General features: G+C 33.5%; 1 protein-coding gene across 2 annotated transcripts in view; it reads right to left on the bottom strand.

The window, feature by feature from the left end:
* The window catches only part of LOC114339110 (MATH and LRR domain-containing protein PFE0570w-like), an 84747-nt gene that overhangs the window by 29313 nt on the left and 29022 nt on the right, over positions 1-26412 (bottom strand). For both annotated transcript variants that reach the window (XM_028289739.2, XM_050645636.1), the window contains exons 5-6: positions 18528-20995; positions 1529-5486 (exon numbers count right to left, since the gene is read on the bottom strand). In XM_028289739.2, coding sequence (XP_028145540.1) covers positions 1529-5486; positions 18528-20995 — 6426 coding nt within the window. The remainder of the gene's footprint in view (positions 1-1528; positions 5487-18527; positions 20996-26412) is intronic.

Here is a 26412-nt window from a genome sequence, read left to right as displayed (position 1 = left end):
TTTATGTTATGATCATCATCCACCAGATTTAAATGCATCGTTTTACTTCTACAATACCTTCTATTATGGTGTTACTTCTATGTTCAAAAATTTGAAGGGATTTAAAATGCATTTAAATCCGTCCAAATTTTTGTGATAAAAATAAGATCAAATCATAGAGCTCTTTTTTTTTCCTTAAAAATATTCCTTTTTCTTCATGTGAATTGAAAATTATAAAGAGATGTAGTAATGAAAGACAAAACAAAATTGTTATCTGAAAACCCTACATTTTAGTACTGTGTACATATTTTTTTGTATCTCTGATGATTTTCGAGTTACATGGAGAAAAAGGAAGATTTTTAAGAAAAATTAAAAATGCGCTCTATAATTAGATCTTATTTTTTCAAAAACCATGCATTTAAACCCGTCCAACTTTTTGAACATAGAAATGACACTATAATAAAAGGTATTGTAGAAGGAAAACGATGCATTTAAACTTTGGTGGATGAGAGGTTAAATAAACTTTTCATTTTTTCTTAAAATAAATAATACATCAATTTTTTTGCATCATATCTTGCTTAGTTTGAAAGTAATCAACATTTAACAGTTCTCGTTTTAAAGGTCTTTTGAAGCACTACAAAAGGAATTGGTAGCATAATACCCCCAAAGTCGGCCATTTATCTGTTATTTTGAGTTGAACACACAGATTTGAGCATGCACAAAAAGAATCTTTGTTCACTTACCATATCCCTTTTTGTATCATAACTAGAAGATTTATGAAGGAATGAATCGCTTTGATTTTTCATAAGCTACAAATTTTTTTTATAGTTTTTTTCGTTAGATGCATAATTGAGCCGATCAGAGGAAAAGTGGTATAAATGCATATGACTTAGCTTTTTGTAAATAAAAGATTTTCCATAACGAACCAAAAAATCTCAGTAATACTTACTGAGCCAGTTGTGACAGATTCTTAATAAGAATTTGTTGAAATTTATATGGGATACCGAATTGCAATGATTGAATATCATTGTTCTTTTGTAACTAAAAGAATACCCATAAACATTTTTGAGTTATACCACTTTTCGTCTGAACGGCTCAATTTTTAAGGTATTCGCAAAAACATCGTCCAAAAAGGTGTCATTTTTTAATGAAAATGGCAAATTTTCAACCACGAATAACTCAAAAAGTATTGAGTTTCAAAAAAATTATAGAACAGTTTTTGCTTAGAATTAGGTTCTCTAGCAACTTTTGTGGTTATTTGGACCAAAAATTGTCCACCCCCGAGAAGATAATGGATGGAATTCGGAACCAAATACCCTCACTGACTGCTATCAAGGATGTGAATGAATCTGTGATAATAATTATTGTCGTTTTGCATATAGATATATAAAAATTATTAAAGGTGGGAAATGAAACTTATTTAAGATCAAAATCTGATATTATCTTAAAGAAGCTTTTTTGTACACCTTAAAGTATTATAACATGCTAGATATGTTTGAACCTAGTCTAACTTTTTCGCTAAATTTTATTTACTTTTTTATATATTTACCTGTTTCTGATTTGTTTACAGCCATGTACGTGATCTTAGGCCCATAATACCTCGGTAACTCTGTTTTCTGTTCAAACATTGGTTTTTCTTCAAGTTTATTGAGTAACGTTGTAGCGTCATTATTCTTTATCGAATCTAAAAAACGACGCAAATCTCTAGGTGGAATTAAAATACTGACGCATTCTTTTTTCTGGTACTCCGGCAACCTTGGTGCTTGTTTGATATCACTGAATGTTTTTAATTCCTTTTCTATGGTAACTGGAGCTTTTAAAACATAAGGGGATGTTTTCGCTGGAGCTTTTATAACATAAGGTGGTGTTTTCGCTGGAGCTCTTAAAATATAAGGGGATGTTTTCGAAGATACAGTTAAATGATCATACAACTTTTTATTAAAATTCTTATTAAATTTCCATAACGTCTTATTGGTGTCCATAATTTCTTCGACTTTTGCCACCAAATTCGTCTGTTGGTTAACATTTGGAGGTCCATTTTCAAAAATATTAGTTAGTTCCTCCCTCACCACTTCTTGAAATTCGCGTTCCTTTGATTTTTCTGTAGATTTTGATTGTTTTCCAGATATCTCGGCTGTATCATTTAAACTAGCTTTAGGTGACTTTTTGTCGTTTTCTGTTCCTTTAGCGTTTCTTTTATTATTATCAGATTTTATGTTGTTGTCTCTCCCAGTCTTGGTCTTTTCCGAAAGTTCAACGGCATTTTCTTTAGATGTGACATCTACTATTTGATTCGTGGAATGCTTAGTCTGCTTGTTTAACATAGTTTTGGAGGAAGAGGCTTTTGTAGGTTCTACATTTTTTGTTTTGGTTTCGTTGGAAGTTTTGCTTTGTTTATCTACGTCTACAAGATGTCCTGGACTTTTTAAGAAGTTCTTCTGAATATCCTTGTTCTTAGTTATTTCATCTGGGTTGTTTTTGGGAGCCGTAGAAACCCTTTTGACATCCACAGGACGTTTTTTTAAAGGGTTGGACGTTACAGTTGGAGCAACTGACTTAGTTCCACTTTTACCAGTATGTTTTACAGTCTTTGCTTTCTCTAATAAATCTGACATTTTTTTTCTAAAATCTCTATACATTTTATCTCGCGATTTTCGTCGGTTGTGAAGTTCTTTTTCAACTGCGGAAACTGAATAAAAATCAGAATCGTTTACTTGACTAGGATTTATTTTTAGCTTCTCCACCATTTTATCTAAGTCTTCTTTTCCGATCAGTTTCAATAACTTTAATCTATCTAGGTCACTAAGAAGCTGATTTTGTAGCAAAAATGTTATACCGCTACGCCGTTTAGGGTTTTTTATTCCTCTTTTTGTCTGATTTTTCTCAGTTTTGCTTTTTTGGATATTCTTTGAACGCCCAGCAGAAACTGTTGGTGGTTTTGTTATTTTATTATATCGTCTACCACCTCTAAAATAACTTGGTGCTTTAACTACCTTAGTTTCACTCTTATTTAAAGTTTTATTAACTTTTTTATCGAGAGCCTTCTTCTGTTTCTCAGATTTGTTAGCCTTTTTATCCACTTTTTCCTTATGTTTCTCGTCTATTGGCTTATCAGGATCCTTGCTATACATTTTTATTGAATTTTTATTAGCATCGTTGTGCTTAGATTTATCTATAACTTTTTTAGTAAAAGTATTGAGGTCTGTATTAGAAATGTTTTCTGTAAGTTCGGTAGAAAGTGCTGAAAAGTTTCTCGTGGATTTTTTATTACTATACTCATTCATACTAACCGCGGATGGAGCATTTTTTATTTCAGAAACATTCTTAGACTCTTGTTCGGATTTGTTTTTAACCTTTTTTTCCACGTTACTTAAATGAGAATTAAAGTAATATTTCCCTTCCTTGTTTTTATCAAACTTCCTAGCTTCTTTCATCCTTTTTGCTCGTCTATTTATATAGCTATAATCATTGTCTCTAAAATAATTCTTACTACGTTGTACCTTGTTTAGTTTCTCTAAGGATTTTGAAATTGTTTTAGATATAATTGTATGAGAAGATGATTTGCGTAAATCGTGTTTGGTGGACATATCTAAAAATTTAACTTCACTGGTATCGTTTCTAAGATCAATCATAACTAAAGTCTCGGGGTGTTTAGTTTCTTCTATAATAGTATCCTTTTCTACATCCGCTATCGATTCATCGAATGATGTTTTTAAATTATGGTTAAAGTAATTTTTTGATGCAGCATTCAAGTGCAAATCTGATTGGAAGGTATTATTAGACTTATTTGTATCTTTTTCTAATTTATTCTCGTAACTTGCTTTTGCCGTCGGTTCCACAGATGTTGATTTCTGTTCTTTAGCTATATCTACTACAATTCTTACTATATTGTCTGCAGAAAGTAGGATTTCGTCCTTTTTATTCGTCTTTTCATTGTTAGCTTTCTTGTCAATTTTAATTTCTTCGTTAAAATGCTCCCCAGGCCTAATATTTTCTACTAGAGGATCAGTTTTCTTAATTTCTGTTATATCTTTAACATTTTTTTCAGCTACGTTAAAATTATTAAATGTAGAGTTTTGCGTAACTTGCAGTTTATTTGTTTTATTAATATTATATGCCTCGCTGTTATTTCTTTCATTTTTAGATTTCTGATATGGTTCTTTACTGACAAATTTAGTTTTGCTGATTGTATTTTCCTTACCTACGGCTGCCAAATTTTTACTGTTACATTCAATAAGTTTGTTTTGTACTTTATTATTTTGTAGTTCTACCCTAAGTCTTATTTTATTTAATTCACTATTCTTTATTTTTAAGAAAACATTAGATCTTTTTAAAGCAGGTTTATTTTTTGCAACATGGTCTTTTGTGTTGATACTTTTTTTATTTATATTTCTAATAATTTCAGCTTTGGATTGATCTTTAATATCATTGGTAGGAGCTTTTTCTGTACGTCTTTTAAAAAGCTTATTGCTATTAACGGGATCTCTAACAATCTCTAACACTTTGTCTTCCTTCATTTTATCATTAAGATTTTCTTGGCAGTGGACCCTCGTGTGGCTTGTAGTAATGTTTAACGTTTTTTTATTTTTAGACTTACCTATTGTGTTATTTTTTCTTTTAGTCGCATAATTTATATTTTCTTTTTTAGAGTGATCCGTACCATCACTGGAGAAGGTTTTTTCTGTAAGTGTTTTTGAGAATTTTTGTTTTTTGAGTGAATCTTTAATAATATTTTCCACATTTTCTTTATACTTTTCAGCACTATAATTTTTTTCGCGGTGAATTCTTTTGATATTGATAGCAATATCCGATCTTACATTTTCAGACTTTCTTTTTTTATTTGTATCTCTTGCATTTTCTTTATTAAGTTGATTTTTGTCGTAGCTGGTTTCTGCAAGTGTTTTAGATGATCCTATTTTATCAATTGGATTTAAAGTGATCTCTCTCATCTTATCCATATTCGTTTTATCACAAAGTTTTTGTTTGAACTGAATAGGTTTCATATTCACACCAGTGTCTAAAGTTTTTATATTTTCAGGCTTAGATTTTATTACACTATCTTTTCCTCGTGATAATTCTGGTATCAACACTTTAGCTTTTTTAATGTTTTGTGAACTTCTGGCAGATTGAGGCATTCTCTTTAAAGGTACGTTTTTAACATTTACACTTTTAGATTTTTTTATATTATTGGGAGCAGTTGATGGTCTTGTTTTGTCTAGCGAAACCGTGTTGATTTCTTCATTTTCGTCCAACAAAAACACTGTCATCAAACTTGAATCTGAGTGGTTTTGTTTCAAAACTGGTTTCTGGATGCTGGTTTCTTGTGATTTTGTGACAACGCTAATGACGTTGTCATTTTCATTGCCTTGCTTGTGATTTGTTCCCTTATCAAGTTGAAGTTTCAATTTCATTATTTTTCGTATAATGTGGGGTGGTAGTGGTTGGTTCTTAGACGTACTCGTATTGTTCAGCTCTGTAACATGATCTGGAGATAGACTGCTCAATACCTGAAATGGAATTTAAATAAAAAATAAAAAACACCAACTTAAAATTTAATTCACCTTTTTGCTTGACTCTCTTTGCTTTTATGTATATTTATTTTAATCAACTATTCTAAATGGGAAATAAGCCATAATTTAAGTAAAAAATGATTTTATTAACGTTTCGACGTCCAAATCGGATGTCGTTGTCAAAATACAAAATATTAATGACAATAATATAATTAATATTTTGAAAACGACATCCGATTTGGACGTCGAAACGTTAATAAAATCATTTATTTAGTTAAATTGTGGCTTAATTCCATTTAGATTAGTTGATTACAAAAAATGTGACAAGGAAATAGGTTCAGAACAACATTTATATTTATTAAATAAAAGAAAAGTTTAAAAGAAAAAATATAAATAATAATATAAACATGGCGCAAATCTTCAATTAAAAAACTAAAAAATGTTAAAATATAGGCAAAATCAGAAAAAAATTTAGCACAGTGAAAAGTTTCACAGGTACCTAATATACTAAATCCATTATTGTTTATAACGTTAACAAAAAATTACAACATTTAGGATCATAAAAAATATATTAGTCTATGTATTAATAATGAATTGGACTAACTGGAAAGAAGGGGGATGAAAAATAGCGAACAAATGGAAATGTAAAATTAGACAAAATATAAAATTATATCTTAAAGAAAATAAATTGAATCCTAATAGTATACTTGGATTAATTGATTAATATATTGGATTGTCAGATATTGGGGTGTCAGACAAGGATGTATATGTATTATCTCCACAATTATTCAATATATATTGATTCAGTTCATTTGTACTCTACGAGCCCTCTAGTGGGAAAGTTTTGGGGTAGTTCTGATTTCTTTCATTATATATGGATTTTGGGCTGCTGAATCCGAATCTGAGGTTTGCGGACAAAATTTCGTGACGGAACATTGAAAAAATCACGAAAAAAGCGAAAAATTCGTGCTTTTTCCTGCTTTTTTGCTTATATCTCGAAAACTGTTAACTTTTAGTAAATGGTGTGCTAACAAAAATTAAAGTACCTACATAAAATTCTCTACAAATATCAGTATTTACTTTTTTTCAGATGAACCGTTCGGTCTAAAGTGCAAGTTGAAAATTGCTAATTTTCAACGGCCTCTGTAAAACCCACTTTTTACATTCCAAAACTTTATTTTTTATTAGAATGCTGTCATTTGATACATTTCTGCTAGTTTTCTGCACAAGTAATTAAAAAGAAAAAAGTCGAAATTGTGCAAATTCAGTATCACAACAGGCCAAGCAGGGGGCCACGTTCTGCCAACAGTTAAAGCTTGGATTTAAATTTTTCTGGCACATATTTTACAATATTTTTTACATCATTAGAAAGAATCACTGTTCTGTCTAAGTTGAACAGGATCTCCTCTAATTGATCCACCATTGTTGATAATAGGGCCATTGACTTAATCATCACTATTTTGGCCAGAGTTCTGTGAGCCAACATATAAGCTCGTACTGCCCTTGTGTAAGCGTGACCAGACATAATTTTTTCGGTTGATTTTTCCGCATATATGGTATTGAAAAGTTCAGCCAATCCACCACCTTGCATAATGTAACCAATTGCCCCCATGAAGGACATCAATAGTGAAATCCACCGAGCCTTATAACAACAATTGAGAGATCAGGATCATCGGGACGACTAGCAAGGATGAGGATAGAGGAGTTGGTCAAATGTCACCAGACATGTAACTTGCTTCAAGGATTTAGTTTTCTCTACTCCGTTCAACAATTCTGTAAATATTGTATCATAATCACTTGGAGGAGCGTTGATAAATGGCTGGTAAACAATAAATGTTAGTTCATATGGCATGTTTCTTGTGACAGCTTCCATGAATCCATTCCATCCTAAAAGGCCGGGAATATCTCTACTTTTCCCATAGAGCCACAGAAGATCAGGCACAGATGGAGTCACAGTTTCAGTTGGTGTGAACATTCCCTTCGGATCCATTATCTTGATTTCTGATAAACCTTGAGGTTTTTTCCTTTAAAAATGAATTAGTTGAACAGCTCCCTGACTTGCATAAATCTCAGGCGTGGGTTTCGTTTTTAACCGAGGAATGGATTGGTTAGGTGCTACTGCATGTTTTGGTGCAATACAAGAAATGCCACCCATGACGTGAAAAGTGTTGTATCCGTCAATTGTATGTACTTTAAAATCAGCGTTATCGTACACCTGCTGTGTAAAGCACGGCTGGTCAGTTTTCTGTGGATCACCTGCGATTGCTGATTTTTTTAGACAAATAGCTCCTTTATAGGATGAACAAAACCCCAAAGAGGAAACTACATTAACCAATTTTCTTGATCCGTACTTTTTTTAGAGCAACACGGCCAACCCTACAAGGACTGGTGTGACGAATGATCTGGGCCTTACCGCCGCTACAAGACTATGAGCAAGCACGTTGCTTTTCTTCTTCCAGTTATCATCCTCCCCACGTTTTTTATGAAGTACAACTTTTTCCATAAATGTACGTAGTGTGAGTGTTTCAGGAATTAGTTCTTCATTTCCTTCTAAAAACTTATCCGGTGGTTGGTATTCCTGTGTCTCATAAACCTGGCTCCGGACATCCTCAACAATAATGGCAGCAGCCGTCTGAACAATCCCTAGTCATTCATTTTTTAACGCTTGTTGGTACCAAGCGTCGTTCAAGATTGTGTAACCTGTGTCTTTGAAACAAACGACCGACTTCTTGTTTCGGGACATGGTAATAATTATATCGCTTCCGTATTTTTTGAGTAGATGAGCTTTGGCTGTCTTTTTGTCAGGACGATATTTATCCTTGATTTGGTCGATCAACTCATCGAGCCAAAATTGGCACTCCCCATCCCTATTCTCTAAATAATTGTAAACATCTTGCATTGCTCTTTCAACATCATCGGCAAATGGACCGGATTTTTTAATCTTTTTTTGAGTGATTGGGCGATTGTACAGTTTTCTCATGCATAAACTATGATACCGGCAATCAGAGGCTACTAAGTCTGAGACAGCCAAAGGCGTTTGATTATGGCTTTGCCATACTGATCATCACGTTCTTTTGCTCGTTTTATAGCAGTTTCTTTAAATTTTAAAACCCGAACCTGATACACCATATTGCGGTTGGTTGTCATTTTACTTTGCTGTTCTATAAACTCAAGTGGTATGACGAGACCACACATAAAACATTGAGTTTTGAAATTAAAAGGTGGTGCAGTAGAACTTCTTTGAACTTGCTCCCTATCCTCCTCAATTTTCTTCAAGTAAGCGTTAATCATTTTTACATCATTGTAATTGTTACGACCTCACGCTATTAACAGCTTAATTAATCTTACTGTCATTAAAAAAAGAAGAATTAATGAAATAATTCTTATTTATTTATAAGTAGGAGAAATGTGTTATGTATTTATAAGAAACTAGGAGAAATTTATCAAATGACAGCATTCTAATAAAAAATAAAGTGGGTTTTGCAGAGACCATTCAAAATTCGTAATTTTCAACTTGCACTTTAGACCGAACGGTTCGTCTGAAAAAAAAGTAAATAGTGATATTTGTAGAGAAGTGTAAGTACTTTAATCTATGTTAACAGTTCATTTACTAAAAGTTGATAGTTTTCGAGATTTAAGCAAAAAAGCGAGAAAAAGCAGAAATGTTTCGCTTTTTTCGCGATTTTTTCAATGTTCCGTCACGAAATTTTGTCCGCAAACCTCATATTCGGATTCAGCAGCCCAAAATCCATATATATTGAAAGAAATCAGAACTACCCCAAAACTTTCCTAGTCAAAACACAATTTTATTGAATCATATGGGGAGCATATTATATTATGAAAAGAGCACTTGCTTGAACAATGGGAAAAGGGCATCTCAATAAATGGTCATAAAATAAACAACCTACGTTTCGCAAATGACACAGCCCTTCTTGCAAATAATCAAGCAGGGATGATTGATCTTATACGATTGATCGAAAACGAAAGTCAAATATTTGACATATCAAAGACAAAGATCATAATAGTGCAGGGTTGTCCAACTGGCGGCCCGCGGGCCGCATCCGGCCCGATAGGCTATTTGTTGTGGCCCACGTAAGATTTTCGAAAAGCATATATTTTCTTTAAATGCTGCCACTGTGAAAAAAGATTTTTTAATTTATATTTTATGGTTTAGCAGTGTTTTTACATCACAAGTACTGTACCGCGTGCCGCTTCGCGGACGTGTAACGAACACAATCGTCCTCCACCACTATGAGAACTGCACTGATTACTGCGCATCACAGTTCACGCAGGCCACACCTCCCACTGCTTACCATCCGTCGCCAGCCGCCATGCCATCGTGCGAGTGTGCTACTGACACGTAGGCTAGTCGGCTAATCTATTACGTTGCTAGTGAACAGTGAACTTGATTAATTCTTTGTCTTGATTCCTCTTATACAATAATGAGTGTAAAACGGAAAATTGATAGTGAGAACAGAATTTACACAGAAAGTTGGGAGTGATTACTTGATTGCTAACAATAATGGAAAGTTGCAGTGCTTAGTGTGCATGAATGTCGTTTCAGTGCCTAAAGAATATAATGTGAGAAGACATTACACAACAGTGCATGAAAATAAGTATGCTACGTACACAAATGAAAGTCGGCGTGCCCTAGTTGCAGATTTGAAGAAAAAGCTTATACAGCAAACTGGTATGTTCAGTAAAATATTACACTCTCAAACGCATTCTTTGCATGCATCTTATGCCGTGTCGCTTGAGCTGGCAAAGGCAAAAAAACCTTTCACTGATGGCAATTTGATAAACAAATGTGCTGTTGAAATGGCCAAAGCTTTCGGTGATTCTAAAATGGCGGAGAAATTTGAATCAGTGCCACTTTCACATCAAACCATACAAAGAAGGATTGTTGCTATGGGTGAGCAAGTAGAAAAATCTATGCTTAGCCTGGTTAAGAAAAGTTAATATTTTTCACTTTGTTTGGATGAAAGCACTGATCAAACCGATGTTAGTCAGCTGTTAATATTTGTGCGCACTACTTTTGATGATTTTACCAGTAAAGAGGAGTTATTTGATATTTGTCCTCTTTATGGAACAACAAAAGGAAAAGACATCTATGAGGCTGTGAAGAAAACAGTTGACAGAATTGGAGGCTTTGATAAATGTTCAGCCATAGCAACAGACGGGGCCCCATCAATGACAGGTAAAAAAATTGGATTATTGGGTCTGCTTCTAGAGAATGGTGTCACTTGCCTAATAATTCATTGTATTATACATCAGGGAGCTTTATGTGGAAAATCAGTCAAGGAAGATCAAGTTTTCCAAACCGTGATTAAGATTATAAATGTGATTAGAGGTGGAAATCGATCTCTTTTACACAGGCAACTTAAGCAGTTTTTAGTGGAAACAGAGGCTGAGTATGGAGACTTGCTAATGTACAACCATGTAAGGTGGCTGAGTGCAGGAAAGTGCATGGAACGATTTTTTGCCATAAGAAAGGAAATCCCTGCATTCCTCAAAAAATACGTTTCAACTGACACAACTGAACTGGAAGAGAAGTTTAAGGATCCAGAATTCTTAAGACAGTTAGCTTTTATAACAGATCTGACTAATCATCTTAACATGTTAAACTTGAGTCTTCAAGGAAGAAACCAGACGGTTTCAGATTTGATCGGAATGATAAACGGATTCCGGAATAAGCTGAACGTGTTTAAACGTGCTTTGGAAAAGAACAACCTGACACACTTCCCTAGCTGTCTGCAAATAGCAGAAGAATTCAACGGTGAGGAAAATATTGAGTTTGCATCCTGCATTTCACAAATTGAACAAGTTATTGATGAATTCAATACAAGATTTGAAGAAATTGAAAGTCTCAAAAGCTGTGTACTACTTTATAATAACCCTCTTGGAGCAACCATTGATGATCAACCACCCAACTTACAGCTTGAGTTGTGTGATCTTCAAGCAGACATGTTCCTAATCACCAGACAAGAAAAGGTACCTGAATTTTTCAAATTACTGTCAAAGGAGAAATTCCCAAACCTGCGAGATTTTGGACTGAAAATGACGTCAATGTTCGGAAGCACATATACATGTGAAAGTGCCTTTTCCTCCATGAAATACATAAAAAACAAAAACAGAAGCAACCTTACCGATTCTTCCTTACGTCATCTTATGAGACTGTCTACAACTGAACTGGAGGTGGACATTTCTTCATTGGTGGATGAAGCCGATCGACCACAGTCCTCACACTAATTGGATACATCTTTTTCGTTGCTTTTGCAATATTTGTCTTGATTATTGAAAAGTGTTATCAATCAATTTTCCGTTTATAAAAAAATGTAGTTGTTGAGCAATAAAAGAAATAATACTCTCTTTTGTTTTAATTATTTTTATACCTCACTTTATTTTGTTATTACTTGTAACAAAATTATTATATGGCCCGCGACAACATCAAAGGTTTTAGTTTTGGCCCTTGAGGCATTGCAAGTTGGACACCCCTGTAATAGTGGATAGACTACATAACAATTAGAGCTCCATTTTCCCGGCCCCTTTTGATTTCCCGGGAATCGGGAGTCGGTAATTTGGATTTCCCGAGAATTTCCGGGAATCGGGAAATTTAAAAATAAATAGAAGAAACTGTTTTTGTTTTAATGTTTCAATGCAATTAGTATAAAAACGTATAAATTTGATTACAAATTAAAAATGTTTAGAGAACTTCAAAATTTTAAAGGAAATTTTAAAAATAGAAAAATTATAAATTTGTGTTTAGTCTGAATTTTGGTTGTTTTTATTATTGAAATATGTTTTAAGAAAACATAAATTGTTGAGTGTTTGACCTTTCAGGGTGGCTCTTTTTTGTACAGAAATTTGCTGAAGTTGAATACAAGCTTGCTGTTGATGTAGGTCTGATACTTTTTAGTGCAGTGAGTATTTTTTTAAACGTCCGGTTAGCTAATTTGCGCCAATACAGGGTGTTTCATTAATAATTGTCCATATAGTAACTGGAGAAACCTTAGCACAAAATACGAAGATTTAACCTAAAACACTTAAATAAAATGTGGTTGCTTACTGAGTTACAGGGTGTTTTATCTAAAAATTTAAAAAGTATTTTTGTTCAGCATTTTAAAACTATTCGACGTATGCTTTTCATACTTGGCAGAAAGTATAGATACTGTACAAACTACTAAATTACGTTAAACAAACGTTTCTGGCTATTACCAGAGGCGTGCGACGGGGGAAAGTGAATGGTTGACCCTTTCCAAATTCTACGCCACTGGCAGAATTGCTATTTTAGTTAAATTTTTGGATTCTCCAATACTTTCTATGAAAATAATATACTCTTCATTCGTAACGATAAAGTCATTAGTTTTCGAGATCTTTGAAGTTAAAAATGAAACGACACGGTTATTTTGATTAATGTATTGTGTCGCTTCATTTTTAATTCCAAATATCTCAAAAACTAATCAATTTATCGTTACGAATGAAGAGTATATTATTTACATAAAAAGTATTGGAAAATCAAAAAATTACACTAAAATAGCAATTTCGTCAGTTGCGTAGAATTTGGGAAGGGTCAACCAGCCGCTATCCCCTGTTGTACGCCTCTGGTAGTAGCTAGAAACGTTTATTTATCTTAATTTAGTAGGGTGTACAGTGCCTACACTTTATGCTAAGTATGATAAGGATACGCCAAATAGTTTTAAAGTACTGGGTACAAATAATTTTTAAATTTTAATCATATGAATCATATATCATAAATTAATCAAAATAACAGTGCCGTTTCATATTTAACTTCAAATATCTCGAAAACTAATAACTTTATCGTTACCAATGAAGAGAATATTATTTACGTAGAAAGTATTGGAGAATCTAAAAATGGTGCTAAAATAGTAATTCCTCCAGTGGCGTACAATTTGAGAAGGGTCAACCATTCACTATCCCCTGTGGTACGCCTCTGGTAGGAGCTAGAAACGTTTGTTTATCATAATTTAGTAGGGTGTATAGTAGTAGCACTTTCTGCCAAGTATGAAAAAGATACGTCGAACAGTTTTAAAATGCTGAGTAAAAATAGTTTTTAAATTTTTATATAAAACACCCTGTAACTCAGTAAAGAACCACATTTTATTTAAGTGTTTTAGGTTAAATCTTCGTATTTTGTGCTAAGGTTTCTCCAGTTACTATATGGATAATTATTATTGAAACACCCTGTATAATAACGTATTAATTTCCTATGTACTAATTCTTCATAAGCATAATTTGAATTCAAAATAAATATTTATGTTATAATTCTTGATACTTCCAAATGAATCAGATCGTCGCATAAACAGAAGAATGTTTTTATGCTGACGGATATGATATGATACATTCTGATTTATTTAACTCCAAAATTGGAAGGTTTAAAATAGAATTGAAAAATAAAAAATATTTTAAGAGGAATCATTTAAAATGATTATTAAGCAGACAGAGATAATAACTGTGTCAGAATCATTTATTCATTTTGAGTTAGTACTTAATAAATATCTCCGCTCATAATTTAAAATAAAATATTTAAAAAATCCCGGTAAATTTGTAAGAATTCCCGGGAATCGTGAATTCCATTTTTTACTGATTTCCAGAGAAATTTGTCCCGGAAAATCCGGAAATCATCCACACATTACCACAATTGACCGGTTTGAGGTTGTAAGAAAATACTTATATCTTATATCTGGAATCAATAACTGCTTAATATTATCAATACTGACCTACGGATGAAAATTTTGGACCCTGAGACAACCGGAAAGTAGAAAGATAGACGCCACTAAAATGTTCTGCTGGAGACGAATGTTACGAATTCCTTGGACCAACTGCAGGGCAAATAATTCAATTTTAAGAGAGCTTAAAGTTAACCAACGAGTATCCAGTAAAGGTCATCTTCAACAATTAAAGTACTTTGGACATGTTATGAGAGTAAACACAGAAAACATGGAAAGACTTATTATACAAGGAAAGGTGGAAGTCTGAAGATCACGAGGAAGATCCCCAACAAGAAGGATCGATCAAATTGCAGGAATACGCAAAAGACCTATGCATGAGTTTAAAACAATGACCAGAGACAGAAATCTTTGGAGACGGACAATACACGACATCACGTCGACCACTAAACTCCCTCCGGAGGTCAGGAGTAAAGATATTGGATTTGATGAAAATATTTCGATTTCTCTGGAAGACACGAAAAAGTATTGTCACTGTAACTATTGTAATTACCCATGTAATTCTTAGGTGTTTAGGATGTTACAGCATACCTCAGTTTTGCTAGCACTTTTAGGACACAGTCTCCACTTTTTAACATGCTCTTTCATAACTTAAATCTAATTTTAAAGTTTTTTCTGAGACTTCCATAAATTTATGTCAAGTCGCAAATGTTATATTGTTAGCATAACAATACTGACGAGAACTAATCATCATAACCATTGGCTCTACAACCCACGGTGGGTCTTCAACCGGTGCAAGTCCAGCAGAGTCCATAAGCTTTATTTTTAATGGAGCACCCTGTATATTTTTATATTTTTAAAAGCTGCTTGACCATCTAATTTCAACGAACTATATCATGTAGAGTGTATTATGAATAATACAGGGTAAAATTTTGAAATTTTAAAGTATGGAAACCACTTTTGGAATAAAATTGCTTGTGTCCTTATTTTAGAAAATTATAAAAAATGCTGGGACACGTCTACTTTTAAATTCAACAGAGCGGTTAACAAACATAAATTTAAATATACAGGGTGATTCACGCAAGTACAGCATAGTCCATGATCTTTAGTTTTAATGGATCACCCTGTATATTTTTATTTTCTTAGAAGCCACCTTATAACCTCATCTCAAAAAAGTGTATTATGCAGGGTCCATTATGGATAATACAAGGTGAAATTTTGAAATTATTTATAAATTTCGTCAAGACCTTAAATACAAAACCAAATAGATTTATACTTTTAGTTTAGAAAGTGTATGTCTTTATTTAGCTAATTTAAAAATAACACCATTATTTAAAGTATGATAAATTATTAATTTCAAAATTTTATATAGGTTTTCAATATCTTGACAAAAATTATCAAAATTTCACCTTGTATTATTCATAATAGGTCCTACATAATACACTTTTTTGATGTCACGTTGTTTAGCAGATTCTAAAAATATAAAAATATACAGGGTGTTTCATTAAAATTAAAGATCATGGACTATGCTAGACTTGCGTGAGTCACCCTGTATAATTAGATTTATGTTTAAACAGTGCATATTTGAATTTAAAAGTTGATATATCTTAGAGTTTTTTATAATTTTTTAAAATAAGGACACAAACAATTGTATTCCATAAGTGGTTTCCACACACTATAGTTTCAAAATTTCACCCTGTATTATTCATAATATACCATACATAATGTAGTTCGATGAAATCAGGTTGTTAAGCAGCTTTTAAAAATATAAAAATATATAGGGTGTTCCATTAAACATAAAGCTTATGGACTATGCTAAACTTGCGTGAATCACCCCGTACAATCAAATTTAGGTTTAAAAAGCGTATATTTATATTTAAAAATGGACGGGTCTTAGCGTTTTTTTTTTAATTCGTTAAAACAAGGACAGAAATAATTTTATTCCATAAGTGCCTTCTACCCTATTTACGTTTGTAAAAGAGTTATTGTATTACTTTGGTTGATTTGTGAGCCTATATTTACGAACTCGCTTACTCCTTCAACAGTATATTTATTTCAACCGTTAGATCTTCAAGTTCTGCTACTTGTTTATTATTTGAGACCTTTTCCCCATATTTTTTTTGCTGCTGCTTCCAATGCCGTGAACGATTGAACCAGGTCCGCCTTTCTTCTTGCTATGATATCGATGTCATCTCTGCATACCTACGGTAGTATTTGCATACTCCTATTAATAATGGTTACTCTTGTTGTTATTCCAGATTCGCTAATAGCTTTCACTAGGGCAATGTTGAATAGAAAGCATGATATACTATTTCCCTGTCAAAGTCCTGTTTGTGTCTGGAAAGTTCTTGATATTCCATTCTGCACTCTAACCTTACACTCAACTATTGAGAAAGTTGCTTTCACCAATCTCACTAAGTGTATTTGGATATTAATTGCTAGCATGGCTTTATTTAGTGCGTTTCTGTCTGTACTGTCATAGGCATATCTAAAATTTACAAACCAATGGTGAATGTCAATTCCATACTCATAAGTTTTTTCTAAATCTTGTCTTAGAAGGAATAATTGATGGATAGTAGACTTTTCTTTGCGAAACCCACACTGGTATTTGCCTGTTATGCTTTCACAATATCCCGACAGTCGATCGGAAAGAATGTAGGCCAATATTTTGTAGGTCACGTTTAGCAGGGTAATACCTATGCAGTTATCACAAACTGTGTGGTCTCCTTTCTTTTGAATAGGAACAATTATGCATACGTTCCAGTCTTCTGGTAGTTTCAAATCAGTTCTACCAGCCTACTTTTACTACAGGTCAGATTTTTTTGAGCCATGTTTTAAAAGTTCAGAAGGTATGGCATCTGATCCATGATCATTGTTTTTTTTTTCAATTTTTGTATTGCTTTGATGACTTCTTCCTCTGTTGGGATGTTATCTTGCTCTCTTTCGTCGTCCATGTCTTCGAGCTATAAAAAAATGGAGTCATGCGAAAACATGTTCAGTTCATGTTCATGTTCAGTAGCATTTCTTTACTTATTTTGTTACCCATAACAGCCTTAGAATCAATTTGTTAGGGGTAACAACTCGATTCGCTAACCCATAACAACAAAGATAGATATTGAGACCAAGGATAATGGGACCAATCTACGACAATGACATGTAAAGAATAAAGTTCAACCACGAGTTATATTAATATTACAAATAATCCTCTATAGCAAATTGTGCAAAAATACACAGATTGTGCTGGGCACGTCACCTTATAAGACTGGATGTTCTAGGCAGAACATCTAGTAGAATGCATATCGAAACTATTGTGGTACGTCGGCTAGTAGGAATATCAAAGAAGAAGTCAGCATACGAGGTGAGAACCAATATTAAAGAGATATTGATGGTTAATAACTGAGAGGGTTGCAGATACATGGATACATGGATGCAGATGCTGAAGGGGGCTAGGGTCCGACTTGGCTGTCGCTCCAGAGGAAAAAGAGGGCAACTTGGAATCTCCTTATATACAGCACCTGCTTATTTATTGGAGCAGTTAATTAGCATGAAATTATTTCTAACACCTTGTGCAAAGTCCTTGTTTGAACACTGTATTCAAAGGTGCCGTGAGGACTATAAACACTACCGATGTATTAGTTTCTGCAAGATTCTGCTAGTGATTATGTTTTTTTTTCTTTTATTGCCTTTGGGAACTGCGCCAACCTAGCCAGCAACACTTCTTAAAATCAACGCCTAACCAAACCTACCATACATCAAGACCATTACGAATCAAATCGAACAATCAATGGTAGGGAGGGGAAAAAACTTCTCGCACCCAGGGGTCGCTCAGGGTGAATTATCACAGACTAAGTAGGGATACGGGATATTATTAACCCGGGATAAGGCAAAGGTAGCAAAGCTAGACCTAATCTAAAGTTTAAATTTACACGACTTAACATAATCTAGAAGAATCCTAAAAATTGACGGTTTTTTCAAAGTGATTATGTCTTAAAATAATATTTTTCCCCTAAAAAGTACTGTAAAAGTCTATAGGCACTCAAAGAAACATAATATAAAGTTTTTTGAGAACAAAAATCGGATACGAAGAAAAGTAAGTTATAAGCCAAAAAGGAATAAGTAGGCCAAGGAAACATGAAATAACTAAGTGCCTAAAAGCTTGATTACCTAGAACCAAACCAAAATGGACTCTATGAACAGATGATAATAAAGAAAAGCCATCACCTCTTCTTTAACATTGATAGAAAAAGTGAGATAAGGTAAAATAAGTTATAAACTATTGTCTTGATGGTCGAAATAAGGAATCTTGATGGTCGATGGTAGAATTAGAAAATCTTTGACAAGTAGAACTTACCTTTATATTTTCGACGCTGAGTTCATCGGAATTTAATTTTAAAACCTTCTTGAGTTGCTCGGAGATTGTTTTAGATCCATCGTTTTCTTTTATATCATTTTCATGGTCTTTATTTTTATTTGAACCAAAAACTTGGTGGGGTAACTGTTGACATTTCTTTGGCCTTGTACTTATTTTATCTGTTTCCCCTGCTTGTTTTATTAAGTTACTATTGTCATTTTTATTTTGAAGTTCTTTAACGTAGGCAATTAAGTACTTAAGTCTTCCTCTTAATATGTTATCGTTATTTGTTACTTTTTTATCTGTTTTGTTTTCTTTATCAGTATCGCTTTGACCAATATCTGTATCAAACTTTAATCCTTTCTCGGTACTAAGTTCTTTTGACTTTATTGAGTCGTCGTAGAGTTTGGGTTTTTCTTGATTACTTGATGGAGGAAATCTGATAGCTGGTTTAGGCTTTCTTGGATTCTTCTTATCCTTATCTTCTTTTTTATTTGAAGGAGGTGGTTCTTTTCGTATAGACGGTCTTTCCACTTTATTTCCGTCTAGATTAATACTTTGACAAGTATCTATATAGGATTTCAATCGATTCTTTGGATCCATCATTTTTTGATTAATCAGATCTGGGTGTAACTTATCTTTTTTACATAAATTAGGTAGCTGCGTTTTAGGAAGAGGTGAAGATTTTCCTGAAACTTTTGTGTCATCGTATTGTTTGATGTGATTTATTGCTTTCTCCATTAATGGTATTTTTGAAATTTTGTTATTAGAAGTGAGACTGTTACAAATGTCTGTCTCAGATTTTAACTCTTTCTGAGGATCTAATTTTTTTATCATTATTGGACGTTCACCCAACTTCCGTTTTTCACCCAAATGGGAAACCTTGATTATAATTTTAGGTTTACGTAAAATATGTTCGATAGTATAATCTTTATTACTAGATCTAGATTGTGGTTCTACCTTTATTGAAGGTTTTTTTGCCGTATTTTTGTTCACAGCGTCAATTTGACAAACATCTCTAGCAGATATCTTCTTAGCTTCCAGCTCTTTTATTTTAATTGGATTGTACAACTTGTGTTTCTTTTGTTTATTTAATAAGGACCAATGGTTACGAGGAATTAAATCAGGAAGACTAATCTTAATAACAGGTTTAGAAATTTTTAAAACCTTTGTCGAGATATCCTCTTGTACGATAGATTTTGGTCGTGGTTCTTTCTCCATCGAAGATCTTTCTGCAGAATTTACCATATTAGAAGCATTTTCACTATTATCTAGTGTTTCGGTGTATAATTCTCCAATCTCTGGTGTACTTAATTTGGGCCTAACTTTCGGTATTTTAAATATCATTTTGCCATTTTCTAAAACAAAATCCTTAGACGCTAAAATTTTATTTATTTCATTATCTGTGTTTAGTATGTTTTCATCTTGTTTGACATTTACCTTTGGGTGTAAAATGGTATTAGTATCATTGTAGACATGCTTTTCTCGATTTGAACTGTCCTTTAGCAAAGCAAGTTCCATATATGAGCTAGGCTTTTGCTTATATTTAGTACGAGTTTGTTTGTCGTCCTTAGAAAAGTCTTTCCCTCTTAATTTACTACTGGAAAATGACCTTTCGTGAAAATTTAATTTTCTTGCATATATGGGCTTTTGAATAGTTTTATCTTTCATAGGAATTATAACAGTTTCTTTACCTACTTTTTTAACAGTATGAAATGATTTTTTTTCTGAATTTCCTGCAGTATTACGGTGTTGTTTGAAGTAATCCACTTTTGCATTTTCTTTTAGAACGTCATATATAACTTTTGTCTTGTCAAAATTTTTGTAAAATATCTGGTTTGTTTCAATATCATCTTTGCTAGTGGTATTGCCGTAAGAAGTATCTTTTAAAAATTCAATTTCTTGTATACAAGTTTTTTCCCTTTGCAAATTAGTTAAAAACCTAACTTCGTTGTCATCTTCAAGATGATAGCTTGTCACCTTATTGACATCGATATATTCTTTTAGAGGTTTAAAATCATTTTCTTTTGTTTTTTGGGTGTTATCAATATTCGGAGGAACTTTATTTCCTTTGAAAATTTGATTAGCTTTTATATCAGAAGAATTTTTACTGTTTATTTCAATTGGCTTATGTGATCTTCTGCCATAGGCATTTTTCGTGTTGATACTTTTTTCTAGCGAATTGGAAGCTATATTTGTTAGAAGTAGTTTAACTTGAGCCAGTTTATGCTTTTCTTTATTCGTAAATTTCCCCTGATCTTTAAAATCTAAGTGTTTTGTTGATGATTCAATATTCTGCTGCCCTGCATTTTCTGTTACCAATTTAATAGTATTTTTATTTTTAGTTTTTTCCATGCTTCTGAAACTTGTCATCGGTTGCAAAGTACACACCCATGCATCTAGGTTAACATTAGGCACTTTAAATTTATTGTTTTTTGATTTTGGGACAGCTTGGATTGCCTCTGAGTCTACAACCAAAATGATTTTTTGTTATTATTAATGTTCAACTAATTGTTAAATTTTGAAACTTTCAATACAATAGGTAGGTACCTACATTTATCTGACACCGCCAGCAAGAGAAACGAGAGAGACGGTCGTTGATGTGGTGTTGCCTAATCGATTATTATTTTAGAGCTTTGTTCTTAAACTGTAAAAAATATACCTAGTAGCAGTAGCATTTTACAAAGACTTTTATCCCAAATTTAGAATCTTTTTCACTGATTTATCTTAGGCACAGCTGAACGTCGAGCACATTTTCGGAATTAAGAAAATTCTCTTTGAATTTTTTTAATTGATTCCTCGAAAAATTATCATAAATCGATAATTGTTATAAATCGATAATTACTATAAATCGATAATAATTATTATAATTATTGTCATAATACCTCACCATATCAGAATAAAGATAAATTTTTTGTTTTAGTTAAAATTAAAAAATTACCATTTGTTCAAGCTATTCTAACGAATTATTAATTTTTAATACCTGATTAGAGTTTGACTGATCAAACCCTGATTTCATGATAAGTTTCGATGTTTGCCTGATTAAATTAGTCTCCCCTAGGTTTGAGAAAAATTCTTTAGGCCGAAAAGAAGGAAAAACTTAACTGGCTAAGATTCTAAATCAGAGCTGAGGATTGACTAGTTAAACTTAGGAGCGCTGGAGCTCCGAGGTTTGACTATAAAGGTACGTATCCATTACGTGGATGCTCCGTGATCGGTGTAGATACAGCATCGCTCCTCTACATATAAACCGCTATCGATTCAACCGATTCGCTTGTTTCACAGAATCTAGGACAAAAAATCCCTGGACAAAGCCCGGACAAAAAATCCTCACAAATTATCCCCAGAAAAAAAATCTCCGGACAAAAAATCCCCAAAGAAAATCCCCACAAATAATCCCCGGACAAATAATCCCGGGACAAAAAATCCCCACAAAAAATCCCGGACAAAAAATTCCCACAAATTTTTTTGGACAAAATATCCCCACAAAAAATCCCGGAAAAAAATCCCCAGAAATATTTGCTACCGAATAGTTCTTTAAAAGTTTTCCCGTGAATGCAATCGACTCAAATGTTTTTCAGCCTCAGTGTATGAGAGTTATAGCAATCGCCATGAAACCAATTTTCGGCACGAAAATAATGATTAGCAATTAAAATTAAGCATGAATTGTAATTTCGATTACCAAATTTCGAATTCCAATTGTGAGTTTTTTCTATAATCGTGAAAGATATGGGGAATAAGCTAAGGCTGTGGGAATCATGTTGTAGGTACTTATTGTCTATTGGTGATAATAATTGCTGGTCCTGAAAACGATAATCTTGATTGTAATGCAAAATATTCTGTCTCTTTTTGTAAATGTAACGTCAAAAATATTTAGTCATCATCATCATCAATGGCGTTATAACTCTTCTAGAGTCTTGGCCGCGTTTACTATTTCCTTCCATGTTTGTCGGTCCTGTGCCACTATTTCCCATTGTTTCATTCCCATTTACTCCAGACCTTCTCTGACTACATCTTTCCACCTTTCTCTAGGCCGCCCTACAGACCTTATCCCATCTGGCTTCTCGCAGAGCAGCTATGTCTGGTTTGATTTATGGATAAGTTTTTATGGATGCACACAGATCCTCAATTACGTTTTTTGAAAACCGCCCTTAAAGTTATTCCCAAAACCAGCAGAAAAATCAAAATACATAATCTAAAAGCTTTGTATAACTTTCCTGGTGATGCGTGGAATGGATTTTTTGCGTTAGTATAATCAAGATTATCGTTTTCAGTACCAGCAGTTATCATCACGAATAGACAATGTTTTGAACAGAGTTATTCACAGCAGAGTGACCAAAAGATTTAAGCCAATTACAACATGATTCCCACAGCCTTAGCCTATTCCCCTTATCTTCCACCATTCACGAGAAATCTTTTAGAGAACTATTCGGCAGCAAACATTTTGGGGATTTTTGTCCGGGATTTTTTGTGGGGATCTTTTGTCCAAAAAAATTTGTGGGGATTTTTTGTCCGGGATTTGTTGTGGGGAGTTTTGTCCGAGGATTATTTGTCCGGGGATTATTTGTGGGGATTATTTGTGGGGATTTTTTGTGGGGATTTTTTGTCCGGGATTATTTGTCCGGGGATTATTTGTCCGGACCCCGTACACTAATGTTGGGGCCACAGTAACGTCTAATGCCGTTAATTAACGCGTAATTTGACTAACGCGTTAGGTGTAGCCACGACTTAGCGCGCTAATTTGTTAATGCCATTATTAATGCCGTTAAACGTTAGGCCGATGCCACATTATGCGTTTTGACCGGATGCGGTGAAAACGAATCTGCTTCCAACGCAACCGGACCGACCTGTCACACTATGCGTTTAGTCTGGTGCAGTTTGTAAGCGCGTACCGATGACTCAAAACGCATCCGTTTCCAACGCAACCGGACCGATCTGTCACACTATGCGTTTTCACCGGATGCGGCGGAAACGCATCCGGTCAAAACGCATAATGTGGCATCGGCCTTAGGCGGTAGGTCGGGTGGCGGTTTCTTTCGACACTTCAAAGGAGTTACTCCGTTACTTATCGCATTGTTGTGGCTACACTTGCACTGTTCACAGTTCTAGCTTGCAGCGCAGTAGAGTATAAGTTGGTTTGTGAAATAGGTTACATAGATACTATTCTACGAAAATGGAGCGGAGTAACGAGAAAATACTTGAATTTTTAACAGTTTTCGAAACAGAAACTTGCTTATGGGATCCCCGACAAAAAAACACATAAAAATCGTGGTGTTCATGGTGTGGAATTGTGGCAACATTATCTTTTCCAGCGACGATGGAAGATTTATATGAAGGGTGTCGGGAGAAAATCATGGATGCCACCAAGAAATGATTTTGAGAAAAACGAATTTTAAAGTTATAAGACTATTTACGACAAAAATAAGTTGGGAGGTATTAAAGATAAACGTTATGATAGAAAAATGTATTGATAATATAAACTAATTTAAACAAAGCATAAGAGTTAAATTGTTTTTAAGAAAATAAAAAATTAGTCGCGTAATGTCCAATTTTTAAAGAAGAAAACAATGGATGTCACCAAGTACAGGCGTTTAGTCACAGGATTATTCCTGTTTTGTTTTTGCTTTTTTGTTCTCTGCTTTTCATCTAAAACAAAATAAAACATTTTAGTTAAAAAATCGTATTTTTAATTATGTTCTTCATAACCTCGTACATCCTTCCCATTTTTTTCTTTTTTCCATCACTCTTTTCACTATTAGCCATTATGAGATAATATTATATTGAACTCACACTAAACAATACTGTACAGTTTTCGCAGTTATAAAACAATCTGCTGCTCTGTTGTTATAATTTGTAAACAAACTAACGACTAACCTATCTAAACACGTGTGTATTACAAATTAACCGAAATATATACATTTTACTACGCAGCGTGCCGACGTGGCAAGTAATATTATGGGTGACAATCATTGCTTTTACCCAATTACGCGTGGACAAATACCTATCGTTTTCTCATGACATGGTCAATTTAAAAGGCTTAAAATATCTGAACATTCGACGTTTTCTACCTATTTGAAGTAATGATGTGATAGTATTCGTTAAAATCTAGAGAATGACGTATTTACCTAAATATCACCCAATTGGTGACATCCATGATTTTCTCCCGACACCCTTCATATTAGTGCAACTTTTATCGGAAATGAATAATTTTAAAGTTATAATCAAAAAACGAGGAAAAAAATCGAATTGTTCCTTCATTTTCTGACATATTGATTATTTAAACAATGTTCCGGACCTTTTTGAGTGGGAGGATAACTCAAATATTATTATTTGAGTTATTTTTAAGTAATTTCTGCAAAAAAAATATGAGTCACCTCTCAATATCCAATTGTACTAATATTTTTACAGATGCGCCATAGTCTATAAATAATAAAATAATAAATTTATAAAATAATAATTAGCACTCATAAAATATAACAGCGTAGCAGCTTCGACTTCCATCTTGAAATTATTGGATTAACCTTCGGAGTACGAAGACTGGGTCAAGCGTGACCCGAAATTCAGTTATTTCTTAATATCTTATGAAATAATTTGTTTACAAATCCGATTGATCGTAAGTTCTCCTTATTTGTTTCAATCTATTTTTTCGTATATAATTCGTGAACATGCAAATTACAGTTTTTCCTTTACGTAACATCTATAATGCCGGGTCAGTCCTGACCCGGTCTTCGGATTTCGAAGAATATTTTCAATATGTTTGTAGGTACACGTAAATCGCAGCCGTCTCTGTTTACGGGTATACGTACAGTGGAACCCCGATAAGTCGGCCTCCGATAACCGGAAGTCCTGCTAACCCGAACCGATTTTAATCAGACAAAACAAACATTTTTTTACTTTGACCAAGTTTTTTACCAAGAAATAAACAATACTGTATACAACTGTACGTAATTTAGATGTACATATGGTGCATATTTTATGTACTTCATGTTTTTGCAATTATAATGTAGTTTATCTGTAAGTATAACGTGTTTTATTATTTTTTACTATATTCTCCGGTTAACTCGGATTTTCGATAACTCGGATCGGCCGCAGTCTCGATTAATCCGACTTATCGAGGTTCCACTGTATTCAAATATATGGCCGGAGCAAATTTACCCATGCCCGTTTTCTGTAAGGTATTAACATCTGGCCGCCGCGGAGCGAACTAGTATATGCCCATGAGTAACCATCTTAAAAAATTTAAATACAATAATTTAGGATTTTCTTTGTTTTTTGTTGAATTAAAGATATTGTTTAATAATACTGACTATTTAAAACATCCTTATAATTAAAATGAGAATGGGTCACGCTTGACCCATCGTCGTAATCTAAGTAAGTCAAATAATCTCCGTACTCCGAAGGTTAAAAAACGCGTTTTCTGCTGACTACGCGCTAAAATAAGTGTGGCCAGTCACTTAACGCGCAGTTTATTCCATCACTTTTGGTGTGTTAATTAATGCGATAATGGGCATTAGACGTTAACGTTACTGTGGCCCCAAAACATAAGAATTTTGAACGTGCGATGGTTAAAATGTACATAGTGGCTCGAGCAATCATATGGAATCTTTCTCCCTTCACCGCTTGAAACGTTCGGTGAAGGAAGAAAGATTTCATATGATTGCTCGAGCCACTATGTACATTTTAACCATCGCATGTTCAAAATTCTTGTTGTATTATCTCTTGCTTTTTTTCAAGCTTCCCTCGCAAAATAAATCAGGTCGCAAAAAGTAATCATATTTGAAATATATAAGGAAGTGTGCCTAAGTGAGTACATGTATATTATAATAGAAGCTATAGATATAAACAAAATAACCACACCTTATTAATGAAGAGAAAACCTTAAGAT

Source organism: Diabrotica virgifera, chromosome 3 (assembly GCF_917563875.1).
Source record: "Diabrotica virgifera virgifera chromosome 3, PGI_DIABVI_V3a".
Lineage (NCBI taxonomy): Eukaryota > Metazoa > Arthropoda > Insecta > Coleoptera > Chrysomelidae > Diabrotica > Diabrotica virgifera.
This window is presented reverse-complemented; position numbering and strand designations above follow the sequence as displayed.